The 14697-nt window shown below is 35.2% G+C and overlaps 1 protein-coding gene across 5 annotated transcripts in view; it reads left to right on the top strand.

The window, feature by feature from the left end:
- The window catches only part of CEP120 (centrosomal protein 120), a 77902-nt gene that overhangs the window by 61300 nt on the left and 1905 nt on the right, over positions 1-14697 (top strand). For all 5 annotated transcript variants that reach the window (XM_059916956.1, XM_059916957.1, XM_059916954.1 and 2 more), the window contains one exon: positions 10761-10906. In XM_059916956.1, coding sequence (XP_059772939.1) covers positions 10761-10906 — 146 coding nt within the window. The remainder of the gene's footprint in view (positions 1-10760; positions 10907-14697) is intronic.

The following is a 14697-nucleotide window of genomic DNA, read 5'->3' as shown; positions in this document are numbered from 1 at the left end:
TTCATCAAATAGGCACAATTTATATGTGTGAAAGTTACTTCAGTTTTTTTTTCTAAAGCTTTTTATTAAAAACACATTGTATTTGAATATAAAATTGGAATCCTCTATCTGCTTTTGTTCAGAGGATTGTTTGTGCAACTCCTTGTTTAAATTGGATTAGTACCATGTTAATTTTACATTGCCTCTGGTGAATAGCCACGGGGCTATAATCTCTGCCAGTAATTTGTCACAGCAAAATCCTCTGGAGGGCCATACAAAACATTTGTGTAGTATGGATTAGACGGCGAAAGCCATATCTTAGGTTGTTAATAAATGTTAATGACAAAACCCAGCTGGTAAAGCTTGGAAATAAGACCTAATGCTCCGTGCCTATTGCCAAAAGAATGTTTAAACAGAGATTTCCATTACTCAAAGGTGACCCAGTATAGTCAATTTGTGAATTTAAAAAATCATAATCTTCCAATTATTTGGAAAAAAATCTTTTCTTCTGATTCACAAGCATAAAAGCCGGTGTTTCCATGTTGTAAACTTTTTTGTTCTTGGGTAAGTGGGTAGGCGACAGCTGTAAAATATAAATAAGTGTAACATAAAATGGGTCCTAACTTAGAAGACAAGGAAACGATATCCATACAGTCTGGATTTGCTATCTTTGGTATGATGTATAACACTGACTTTAAAGAGTTCTGGTTGTTAGACATTTAAGGGGTAATTTAGTTTCTTTTTTTCCCATCTCCAAGTTAAGATTGTTACTTTACTGTGTTCTAAGTACCATATTTATTTTAAAACATTTCTTGACACATTAGAATATAGTTAAGGAGGAAGAATAACAGCCACTACTTTTTAAAAATAAATGAATCATTGTTAAAAGGTATGAATTTGTTGTTCTGGGAAATTTAACATTTTTATCATGTCTGATACATTAAAACTAGGTATGTTTGTTCACAGGACAGGAAACAGAACTAAGATTTTGGGTAGGATGTGAATCCCTTACCATATTTGTGCACAGTAGATCTGTTTAAAACTAAGCTGATATATTTAGTTAAAACAACACAGACTTCATTGGCTGACATCAGCACTATCTTGTCCAGCCTCCTGCTTATCCACTCAGAGTAATTAATTTGATTAATTTACAAGTAATTTAGCCAAGGATGGGATGTAAATCTTTGTTTAAGAAAACAGTTGGAGGTCCAAGTCTTGGTTAAAAACTGTGTCTTGAAACCATCCAGGCCCTCCTACTGACTTGTCAGCTCTGGGTTATTTTCAGAAAACTTGACTTGAGTTCCTTAGTTTAGCTGTAAGTTTTTTCCCACAGACTTACATGGTATGTGTGAGTGGGAGAGTAAGTAGTGGCCACGTTTTAGCCGCTGTTTAGTCTAGTGTATGCATGTTTACATCTCCTCTCTGGATTTATAGGCAGCCAAGGCAAAATAAAGATTATACTCACTTGATTGAGGAGCCTTTAACCCAGAGCACCTGGCAGCAGAGAGGATTTCTTCCTCTAACCTCTAATTTTTGTGTGTGCATGTGTGATTATTATTAATGATGTATACTTGATTAAAAATTCAAGGCATTTAAAGGCTTATGTTTCAGAATTAAAATGTTTCAAGTTTTATAAAGTTACAGTTTTACAAAATAACCTAAAATTAAATAATTGACCATCTTTTTCCTGTTTGCAATTATATTTGCTTAGTGTAAAAGAAATCCAAATTTTGCAGCATCCTAGCATAGAAAAATAATAGTCACTGGTAACCTTATCACCTCCTCAGCCAGAGATAACAATTTGGTGTATTCTTGTCTGGATTTCTTTTCCTTTCTTTTTTTTTTAAATTTTTATTTTTTTATTTACTTATTTTTGGCTGTGTTGGGTCTTCATTTCTGTGCGAGGGCTTTCTCTCTAGTTGTGGCAAGCGGGGGCCACTCTTCATCGCGGTGCGCGGGCCTCTCACCATCGCGGCCTCTCTTGTTGCGGAGCACAGGCTCCAGACGCGCAGGCTCAGTAATTGTGGCTCACGGGCCTAGTTGCTCCGTGGCATGTGGGATCTTCCCAGACCAGGGCACGAACCCATGTCCCCTGCATTAGCAGGCAGATTCTCAACCACTGCGCCACCAGGGAAGCCCCTCCTTTCTTTATTTTTTAATAATTACTCTTTAAATGAAATATATCATACATTCCAAAGAGGGGGAAAAAAGAAGATTCTTATGCACTTCAACCCCCACCTTCTAGTGTAAGAAACAGCATTATCAGTGCTCCTTGTGCCTTTTCTAACCTGCATCCTCTCCGCAGGTAACTACTTAGCTGAATTTGGTACTTATTATTCCTTTGCTTTTCTTTATAAGCTTATAAAGTATTGAAAGTATCGGTAAACAACAGTTTACTTTTGTATGTTTTTAAACTTTATATACATGGAAATATTCTCTTTGAATCATTCTTCTGTGACTACTTTGTGTGATTCAAAATTTAGCTATTTTGATGCAGTAGCTAAAGTTTATTTTATTGCTTTATAAAACAAACATATGAATATTCTAAGTTTCTCATAATAAGACAACAGTGAAAAATTTTATACATGTAAGAGTTTCTCTAGTGTTTATATCTAAAAGTAGAACTTCTGGTCATAGTGTTCACTCATTTCTTCTGCTTCACTAAATGTTGTGAAATTACTTTCCAAAGTGGTTGTACAAATCTGCAGTTCCCAAGAATGGTGTGTAATTGTTATTCTTAACACCATGTTTAACACTTGGCTGTTATCAGATGTATTAACTTTTTCCAGTTTGGTGGGTCTGAAATCATATCACTCTGTGGCTTAAATTTTCATTTCCCTGATTATTGACTTTGAGCATCTTTTCATTTGTTTATTAGACTTGCATGTGGAATGTCTTATTGTCTTTTGATCAACAGAAATGAATCAACAGATTCTGGAATCACCAGACACAAAGTTAGAGATAACTACTAGAAAATAGGTGATATGATGGCGAAATGTATTAGAGAAGTAGAGCCTTTTCAATCATATAGACATTCTGGAACTGAAAAGTATCACAAATGAATTGTAAGATTCAGTAGATGAATTAACAGCAGAACCAAGGATATGTGAACTGAAGACAAGCCAATAAAAAGTATCCAAACTGGAACAGAAAAAAGGATGGAAAATACAACAAAGAACATAAGTGACATACAGTATAGGGTATATGAGACTGACTACTTTTTGTGTAACCACAGACCCCTGTCTTAGTCTGTTTGGGCTGCTGTAACCAAATAGCACAGACTAGATGGCTTATGTGAGAAACAAATTTCTGTTGTTTATTTCTGAAGGCTGGAAGTCTGAGATTAAAGTGTACACATGGTCAAGTCCTGTGTCTGGAGAGGGCCCACTTCCCAGTTCATAAATGGCCATCTTTCCACTGTCTTCACATAATAGAAGAGCTAGAGAACTCTACTGGGTCTCTTTTATAAATAATTTAAAATAGTCAAACTACTAGAGCTCATTAATGAATTTGGTAAAGTTGCAGGATACAAAATTAATACACAGAAATCTCTGGCATTCCTATACACTAACAATGAAAGATGAGAAGAGAAATTAAGGAAACAATCCCATTTACCATCACATCAAAAAGGATAAAATACACAGGAATAAACCTACCTAAGGAGGCAAAAGACCTGTACTCAGAAAACTAAGATACAGATGAAAGAAATCAAAGATGACACAAAGAGATGGAAAGATATACCACGTTCTTGGATTGGAAGAATCAGTATTGTCAAAATGACTATACTACCCAAGGCAATCTACAGATTCAGTGCAACCCCTATCAAATTACCAATAGCATTTTCACTGAATTAGAACAAAAAAATTTACAATTTCTGTGGAAACACAAAAGACCCCAAATAGCCAAAGCAATCTTGAGAAAGAAAAACGGAGCTGGGGGAATCAGATTCCCTGACTTCAGACTACACTACAAAGCTACAGTCATCAAAACGGTATGGTACTGGCACAAAAACAAATATAGATCAGTGGAACAGGATAGAAAGTCCAGAGATAAACCCATGCACCCATGGTCACCTAATCTATAACAAAGGAGGCAAGAATATACAATAGAGAAAAGACAGCATCTTCAGTAAGTGGTGCTGGGAAAACTGGGCAGCTGCATGTAAAAGAAAGAAATTAGAACATTCTCTAGCACCATACAAAAAATAAACTCAAAATGGATTAAACACCTAAATGTAAGACCGGACACTATAAAACTCTTAGAGGAAAACTTAGGCAGAAACTCTCTGACATAAATTGCAGCAATATCTTTTTGGATCCACCACCTAGAGTAATGAAAATGAAAACAAAAATAAACAAATGGGACCTAATCAAACTTAAAAGCTTTTGCACAGCAAAGGAAACCATAAGTAAAAGGAAAAGACAACCCACAGAATGGGAGAAAATATTTGCAAACGAAGCTACTGACAAGGGATTAATCTCCAAGATATACAAACAGCTCATGCAGCTCAATATGAAAAAAACAAACAACCCAGTCAAAAAATGGGCAGAAGATCTGAATAGACAGTTCTCCAAGGAAGACATACACATGGCCAAAAAGTACATGAAAAGAGGCTCAACATCACTAGTTATTATTAGAGAAATGCAAGTCAAAACTACAATGAGGTATCACCTCACACTGGTCAGAATGGCCATCATAAAAAGGTCTACAAACAGTAAATGCTGGAGAGGGTGTAGAGAAAAGGGAACCCTCCTACACTGTTGGTTGCAATGTAAATTGGTACAACCACTATGGAAAACAGTATGGAGGTTACTTAAAAAACAGCTACCATGTGATCCAGCAATCCCACTCTTGGGCATATATCTGGAGAAAACCATAATTCGAAAAGATACATGCACCAAGTGTTCATTGCAGCACTATTTACAATAGCTAGGACATGGAAGCAACCTAAATGTCCATTGACAGAGGAAAGGATAAAGAAGATGTGGTACATATGTACAATGGAATATTACTCAGCCATAAAAAAGAATGAAATAATGCCATTTGCAGCAACATGAATGGACCTAGAGATTGTCATACTGAGTGAAGTAAGTCAGAGAAAGAAAAAGATCATATGATATCACTTCTATGTGGAATCTAAGAAAATGGTACAAATGAACTTATTTACAAAACAAATAGAATCGCAGATATAGAAAACAAACTTATGGTTACCAGGGGGAAAGGGGGAAGGAGGGGTAAGTTAGAAGTTTGGGATTGACAATATACACACTACTATATATAAAATAGTTAACAAATAAGAACCTACTGTATAGCACAGGGAAGTCTACTCAATACTCTGTAATGACCTATATAGGAGAAGAATCTAAAAAAGAGTGGATATATGTATATGTATAACTGATTCACTTTGCTGTAGAGCAGAAACTAACACAACATTGTAAATCAACTATACTCCAATAAAAATTAAAAAAAAATAGCCCCAAAGCAAAGAAAATATTTAAAGCCATGGATGAAGAGGGAAACGTTTCCTTCACAGGAGCAACAATGAGATTGACAGATGAACTTTCAACAGTAGTAAAGGAATTCATAAAACAGTGGAATAACATCCTTAAAGTACTCAAAGGAAGTAATGGCCCACCTAAATTCAGTATCCAGTGAAAATGTACTTCATTATTGAAAGCGACGTAAGACTTTCAGACTAACAAAAATTGGGAGAAAATAATAATCACAGTATTTGTTGGGTTTAAAGTATATAGAGAATTAAAATTCATGGCAAATAACAGTACGAAAGATATGAAGGGATAAATAGAGTTAAAATGTTTAAAGTATGTTGCATTGTCTGTGAAGTTGTAAAGGTCTTAATTTCTATGTAAAAGAAGAGTAAAAATAAGCTGATAGAAGGGAAAAATAGAATGACATAAAATATTAATCTAAAAAAGGACAAAAGGAGAGAAGCAGAACATAAAATAGATGGAAGAAGTAGAAAAGAGTAATATGTAAAGATTTAAACCCATATATATCACCCATTTCTTTAAATATAAATGGACTGAATACCATTATTAAAGACATATTCAACTAAAAACTGAATTAAAAAAACAACAGTATGTGACTTAAATATAAGGACGCTTTAACTATAAGAGTACAAAATGGTTAAATTTAAAAAGGGGAAATTGTACGTTACATTAATATTAACCCACAGAGCTTAGACTCTAGGGCAAGAGGCATTACTGTAGATTAAGAGAGTTTTCATAATCAGAAAAGGGTCAGTCACCTAGAAGTTGACAACAATTCTACATTGAGTGTTCCTGGTAACAGCCACAAATTTATATAAAGCAAAAATTAATAGAACTAAAAGGAGAAATGGACAAATGCATAATGTAGATTTTACCATAACTCTCCTGGGAACTGATAGAGCAAACCAACAATGGATAATAAGATTTAGAAGATTTAGATGACCTAACCATTGTTATATGTAGAATACTTCATCAAAAAAGTCCCAGGATACACATCATTTTCTAGTGCACTGGAACATTTAGCTAAATTGCTCATATGCTGAATCGAACAGCAATTCTAAACAAATTTCAGAGAACTGTAATTCAGAATATGTTCTCTGAGCACAATGAGATTAAGCTAGAAATTAGTAATAAAAAGATAATAAGTATCCCCCATGATTGAAATAGTATACTTCTTATAACCCATGGCTAAATTGGAGACCACAAATGAAATTAGAAAATGTTTTGAACTAAATAATTAAAATAAAACATATCAAGACATGAGCTTTAATGAAAATTGTGCTTAAGGAGATTTATAGCCTCAGGTTCACTTGAAAAATATCAATAAGAAAAGCATGAAATCTGTTCTCTAAATATCCCTTTCAAACAGTCAATAAGCAAATAGGAAATTAGGAGGAAGGAAATAATCAAAATGAGTAAAAATTGATGAATTATGGGGAAAATGTACAGCAAAATCAACAAAGTTGGCAGAGTGTTCAAGGACCAAAACAATAGGCAGTAACTCCCAATATCAAGGTTTAAAAAAAATGGGACAGGGCTACAGATCCACAGACATTTAAGGAGATAAGAGAATGGTATGAAATTTTTATGTGAATATGAGGCACAGAACTCACAAAACCAATACAAAAAGAAACAGATAATAGAAGTAGTCATATAGCTATTAGAGAAATTTAATATGTAATGAAAAACCTTCACCAAAAGAAGGCTCCAGACCTAAATGGCTTCACGTTTCAATTTTAGTAAACATTTTAGAAAGAACTAACACTAATCTTACACAAACTGTTTCAGAAACTAGGAAGAGAGAACACCTCTCACTTTTTAAAAAAATGAGACCAGCGTTATCTTGATCCTAAAATCTGACAAGGACATTATAAGAAAATTAATTGGCCAATCTCATGAACATAGATATAAAACTTGTAAGCATCACAACTAAGTTTATTTATTAAACAAAGGGGAAGTTGACTATTTACCCCCTTAAAAAATAAAGGAGGACTTCCCTGGTGGCGCAGTGGTTAAGAATCCACCTGCCAATGCAGGGAACACGGGTTCGAGCTGTGGTCCGGGATGATCCCACATGCCGTGGAGCAACTAAGCCCGTGTGCCACAACTACTGAGCCCATGTGCCGCAACTACTGAAGCCCGTGCGCCTAGAGCCCGAGCTACGAAACTCGGAGAAGCTACTGCAATGAGAAGCCCACTCACCACAACTAGAGAAAGCCCTCACGCAGCAACAAAGACCCAACAACAAAGACCCAACGCAGCCAAAAATAAATAAATTTATAAAAGAAAAAAAAATAAAGGAGAAGAAATCAAATGCTCCTATCAAAAATGCAGAAAAAGTCAGTACCCATTCCCAGTAACAATTCTTAGCAAACTAAGAATGTAGGGGAAATTTCTTAATCTAATAAAACCTACCAAAAAATATTTCTTAAAGGTTTTCCTCTGAGATCAGGAATGAGAGAAAAATGCCCTCTATTATCATTTTTTAATATTGTACTAGAGGTTCTATCCAGTGTAACAGGCCGAGAGAGAAAGGGTCTATCATCTGGAAAGGAAAAAATAAAACTGTTGTCATTTGCAGATGACAGTTGTTATGTACATAGAAAACCAGAAAGTATCTACAGATGACCTATTAGAATTAATAAGTGAGTTTAGCAAGTTTGCTGGAAACAAAATGAGTATGTAAATATCAATTTTAATTCTCTATACCAGAGACAGAGAACAGAAATTTTAAAACTCTGCCATTTGCAGTAGCATTTAAAAACTTGAAACTCCTAGGCGCACATTCAAAGAAAGATGCTACTCAGTATATAGAAAAGTATAAAATATTGTTAAACAAAATTAAAGAAGACCTGAATAATTGGAGAGGTAAACTATGTTCACTGTTTGAAGAATTAATATTGTAAAGATAATGGTTTTGGCAAATTGATTTGTAGATTCAGCATAATCATAAGCAGTTCCAGCAGGCCTTTTTTTTTCAACCCTAGAAACTGATATTTATATGAAAATACAGACGTCAAGAATAACTAAAAGAATTTTGAAGACAGAAGACATACTATCAAATATCCAGTTATTGTTACAAAAGTTACAGTAATTAAGACAGTGAAGTTTAATGCAAGGATAGAGAATCCAGAAACAACTCATACATGAAAGGACAGAGGTGATGTATAACAGGTGACACTGCCAAGCAGTGGGGGAAAAAGTTATTTTCCCGTAAATGTTGCTAAGTCAGTTGGAGCTCTGTATGCGGAGAAGAAGAAACTTGATCTCACCGTACACAAAACCAATTGCATATGAATTTTTGATAAATGAAGCTTCAAGAGGGTGATGTAAAGTAGTGTCTTCAAAACAGGCACGCAGGGACTTCCCTGGTGGCACAGTGGATAAGACCCCAGGCTACCAATGCAGGGGGCCCGGGTTCAATCCCTGGTCAGGGAACTAGATCCCACATGCATGCCACAACCAAGACCCCATGCAACCAAATAAATAAAAATTAAAAACAAAAAACAAAAAACTGAGGCAGACAAAAAGACAGACAGATAAATTTGGACCATATTAGAATTAAGTAAAAAACACCATTAAAGTAAAAGGCAAGACAAAGACTAGTGGAAAATATTTACAATTTAAATAATTGACAAAGGATTTATCCAGTATATGTAAAGAACCACACACGTATCAATAAGGAAGGATGGACTGCTAAGTAGAGCAAAGGGCCAAATGGTTGAACAGGAACTTTACAGAATAAGAATGCCATTAAAAATATTAAAACATGTTCAACCTCATTAGTATTTGAAAAAATGCAAAATAAAATCATGAGATACCACTACATAAGTTTATCAGAATGGTTTAAATGAAAAAAAAGAAAAAAGAAAAAACTGACATTACGCAGTTTTGGCAAGAGTATAGAGCACTGGAATGCTTACATGGGAGTGTAAATTAGTACTACTACTTTAAAAACAGACCATATTTACTAATATTGAAATTCTTATACCCAATGACCCAGCAGTTTGAATCACAGGTATATACTCAGTAGAAGTGCATACAAAAGTCCATGAATGTACAATAATGTTCACATCAGCTTTATAATACAAAACTGGAAACTAACGCAAATGTCCCTCGGCAGTGGAATGAAAGGACTGTATATTCATCCAATAGAATGCTATGTAGTACTGTGAATCATCAACTACACATAATACGAACGGATCTGAAAAAACGTTTAGCGAAAGAAGCCAGACATAAACTTACACGGTACAGTTCCACGTACACAAAGTTCAAAGCAGTGAAAACTTATTCATGGTGTTAGAAATTAGTCCTATCTTTGGTGAAGGATGAGTGGTCAGTGACTTGGGCGGGAACACAGAGGGGCTTCTGGGGTTATGATAATCTCCTGTTTCTTGTTCTGGATGGTGGTTATGTGAGTAGTTCACTTTGTAAAATTTGACCAGAGTGCACCATTATGATTCGGTAGTTTTGTTATTATTCAGTAAATGCTTCTTTTTTAAAAAAGATGATGTTACCTATTGATCCAAGCTTTCCCATTTAGTGGGTCTGTCCTAAAAAAAGAAAAGCACTTGTGGTCCCTAAGGAAATATATAAGAAAGATTCATGAGCTAACTATGTTAGATGACAGGGTGTCTTACTGCAGCATTCCAAAATGTCTGTTATTGAGAGAGTGGTTGACTAAATCATGGAATATCCATTGTGTGGAATGTCACACATTTATATAAAAGAAATTTTATCATGTGCATAGATTTCTATGTGAGCCTGGAGAAAAGAGTAGAAAGGCATATTATTTCTTGAGGTAGGAGTGGAGTTACTAGTACAGGGACAGTTACTGAATCTTTCTTGTTACCTCTTTGTATAATTTGTATTTTGTGTAATTAAATTTGTATAATTTACCATTCCTTTCTATAATTGTAATTTCTTAGATAATTTTGTATAATTAACCATTTCTTAAATACTACTCTTATCATTGGTCCTGGGGCAACTCATTGTGTTGACAGCAGACTCTTTCTTCCCTCTAACTACTATTAGATCTTACGATATTTAGCTAACCTCAATCACTGATTGGGCCATGAGTGGTTATGGCTTATAACAAGAAGGGAAATCACAGAAGAGTTTGTAAAGAGAACCTGGGCTTTCTAGATAATAGAAAGAATCTGTGGTGTGTGGCTCTATCATGGGTGCTGTCAAGGAGGATTATAATCATAAGTCAAAGTCATATAAATATATTTATTCCTAACATTAGAGATCTGGCTTGTTTCTTTCAAGCGGGAGCAAGAAAGTCAAATGGCTCGTCTTAAAAAACAGCAAGAAGAGTTGGAACAGATGAGACTACGTTACTTGGCTGCTGAGGAAAAAGATACAGTAAACACCGAGAGACAAGAATTGTTGGATATAAGAAATGAACTGAACAGGTATAATAACTAAAAATTACTTTTTTTCCATAGAAAAGTTCAAATAGGACAACTTTTTATTTAGTCATTGGTCTAGGGAAAGTACAACATCAGGTCTTTCAAGAATAAGGTACATCGTATATAAAATGTAGCTGAGTTATACGATAGAAAATCTTTGCCAAAGACCATTACTCTTAACATTTTTTTTGCCATGAATGTAGCCGTATTTAGCTTTTTTGTTTCCACTCATAGCATTAGTACTTTAAATTTTATTCCTGTGTGTCTATTTTAGGATTATTGCTATTTCAAGGTAATTGATTACACTGAATTTTTAATTATATAAAGTATAAGAAATTTCAAATATTGTTATATTATTAATGTAAGTAATACAGAATATAGCTCTTAATTATTGCCCTGTGTGTCAGCAGCTATTTTAAATGCCTTATATGCCTATCTCCACTTTTTTTAATCCTCGAAGCAACTTTTTGAGGAAGATATTATCCCCATTTCGAGATGAAGAAACCGAGGATTAAAGAGATTTAAGTACCCTTTCCAAGGTCACACAGCTAGTAAATCAGGGAGCCAGAGTTCATATCTGATTCTAGAGGTTGTATTTTTAACTACTCTGCAACAATGGGCTTCTCTATAGTGTCATGTTCATCTTAGTTACAATTTCAAGTATGTCATGCTAGAAAAGTAATCATTAGGAAGCAGTATTAGAACAAATTACTGTCTTTTTGAGGGGAGTGTACAGGAAGACTTTTGTTTAGCAAGAGACTAGTATTTTTGTTGCAGCGAAGCATACTGTCTTAGCTCAGGCTGGCATAACAAAATACCATAGATTGGGTGGCTTAAACAACAGAAATTTATTTTCTCACAGTTCTGGAAGCTAAAAGTTCAAGATCAAAGTGCCAGCATGGTTAGTTTCTGGTGAGGACTCTCTTCCTGGCTTGTTAGACAGCTGCCTTACCGCTGTGTCCTCACAAGCTCTACTGTGTCTCTTCTAATAAGTGCATAAATCTCATCATGACACCCCCCGCTCATGATCTCATCTAAACCTAATCATCTCCCAAAGGGTCCATCTCCAAATACCATCACACTGTGGGCTGGGGCTTTAAAATATGAATTTGGGGAGGACACAATGTATACATAGGACATAACATTTGACAGAATATCCCATGATATATCCCTATATAAATGGGGAAAATTCAGTCACTATATTAGGTGGGTTTGGAGCTGAATTACACCACTGCATTTAGAGTATTAATGTATAAATATCGGTTGGAAAAGGTCAAGGTCTATAATGCATGCTACAGGGCTCAGTTCACACTGTTATTCTCTTTTTCAGCAAATATTTATTTGGTATCTACTATCATAGGTTTGGAAGATGTTACAAATTAATTTTAACATGTCCTTTGCCTTGCAAAATTTTGCTATTATGTATAGCAATTTGTTTTAGTTTAGCAAATACATACTAAGCACCTACTGTTTGCTGAGCACTGTTTTGGTGGTTTAAACGAAGATAGCTCTTTGCCGATAGGTCATATAAAATTAAAACTTATTATTAATGTCTTAATAAATTAAGATTTCGGGAGAACTGAAACCAACAAGATTAAATACATTAGAAACAAAAGCAGAGTTCTCTGTATAAATTATAAGAAAAATCTCTTAAGTGATGGGCAAGACATAATAAAACAGTTGCTGTGAGGAAGCCTAGGGGGGTTTAAGTGACTACTGCTAACAATGTGACTTGGCTGCCAAAGAGCCAGTGCAGTTAGGGACATTCATAGAAGGAGTGTTCAGTACACACTGTGGTAAAACCGCCTCTGGGTTGTTCTTACCAGTGTGCAACAGACTTTAAGGGAAATCAGCTACCTAGAGAGCTGCCAAAGGAATGTGACCAAAAAGTGGTTAGGAGAGTGAGGGATATTAATTTGTAGAGAAGTCTTGGGCAAAGTATTAGAAAGCTCTCTTCAGATATCTGGAGGGCTACCATGTTAAAAATAATTCAGTAGGATTTCCTCTTGAACAGAATCATAGCCAGTTATTGGAAAGTATAAAGGTGCATACTGAGTTCAATATAAGAAGGAACTTTCTAACAGAGCAATTCTAAAAGCAGTAGGTTCCTAGTGACACGAAGCTGGGTGAGTGGAGTCCACACATAGTGTTTGTCAGGGAAGTAAAGTTTCCTTTGATAGCTTTATGGACTTCTTCAGCCACAGGGTTCTAAAATCCTGTTGTGATCATGAATGTTGATTGCATTTTAGTAAAGACTTGATAGGGATAATCTCTCAGTTGTGTAAAAATTTCATTTGTCCTTCATGCATACACAGATGAACAGGGAAATGGCTGAACTTCCTGGTACATAGTTTGGCACTGTGTGTCATTAATCTCCCAAGAGGACCTCTTCCTCCAAGAGAGCTGTAAGAGTTAGAGTAGGGGAAAAACAGCTATTCAGAAATCTTCTCTTACTCATCCCCATGTGTTGCGCAGTTTTACTAGTGTCCCATTAATCACTTGATTTCCACCCACCCCAGTCCCAAAGCACAGGGCCCTCACTATTTAGGGTTTTTTTCTTAGAACAGATAGAGGTATTTGGTGTCCTTTTTGGACTGTATACCTCAGTTTCTTGTTCTTTTGTGAGGGATCTTAGGAGTCAGTTCAGGCTTCAGAGAGGTATATGAACAAACAACACTGTACACTCCCAGTGCTCCTGCACCCTTTCCGGGGCCCAGCGCTCCTTGTCTGTCAGGGCAGGGCACTCTCCTCCCAGGCTCTTCCTCCCTCTTCCCCCCTCGCCATGTGTAATTGGAGAAGCGGATTTGGTTCTCATTGGCTTACTTACTATGAAGACCATCTAGAAGCAGGGGCTTAGACTCAATTGCTTTTTTATCTTATTTATAAAGACAAAGGTTAGGAGTAGTTGCAAATTAAATATTTTCGTAGCCAGGTACGTAGAGTATAAAGTTATGTCTTAGTTGTAGATTCCAAATTAAAACCTACTCTGTGTCCAAACTTAGTATACTTACTAAGTGATAGTAATGCCAAGTATACTCCCCATTTTCAAGGCAAAGTGATTGATGATATTCCATTGTAAAGACCCAAATCCCAGGCTGGCACCTGCTCCCCTTTCTTCATCTCTTAGATAAGATCATCATGAATATAACTTGAAGCTATCCATACAAACTCAAAATGTGCATGCCCTTTGAACCAGGCATTCACATCTATAGAATATCACTTTCTATGAATACTTAGTAACATAAGCTCCATAATAACGGGAACTTTTCTTCTTGATTCAACTGCAGTATCCCCCAAACCTAGCACTGTTTAGTAAGAGTAAATATTTGTGGGATGAATTTAGAAGAAAATTTTATGTTCAAAAAACATAACAAAGGTTTAATAACAACCTAAAGATCAATAATAATGTATAGGAAGATATTCATTATATTAATAAGTGATACATATAATGTACAGAATTGCATATATAGTTTTCTAAAAAGTTAGCAATACTGTGTTTTAAATACATGCATTTTTTAATTGAGAATACAGAAAATTATTACTCAGATTGGTTATCTCTGGTTAAGATTGTGATGATTTTCTTTTCTACACATTCCCCAAATTTCTACAGTTTTCATGTATTTTATAATTAGAAAAACAAGTATTTTTTTTTAAACTGTCTTTTATAAGTGTGCTAACTCTGGCCAACCAAGTGGTTTTTGTTTTCTTCCTGAAAATATTACTAAAAAAATGTATTTTACCACTAAATCATTTTGTTTTTAAGTGGTGTTGTTAACCAAAAACCAAAAGAGTGT

Source organism: Balaenoptera ricei, chromosome 3 (genome assembly GCF_028023285.1).
Source record: "Balaenoptera ricei isolate mBalRic1 chromosome 3, mBalRic1.hap2, whole genome shotgun sequence".
Lineage (NCBI taxonomy): Eukaryota > Metazoa > Chordata > Mammalia > Artiodactyla > Balaenopteridae > Balaenoptera > Balaenoptera ricei.
This window is presented reverse-complemented; position numbering and strand designations above follow the sequence as displayed.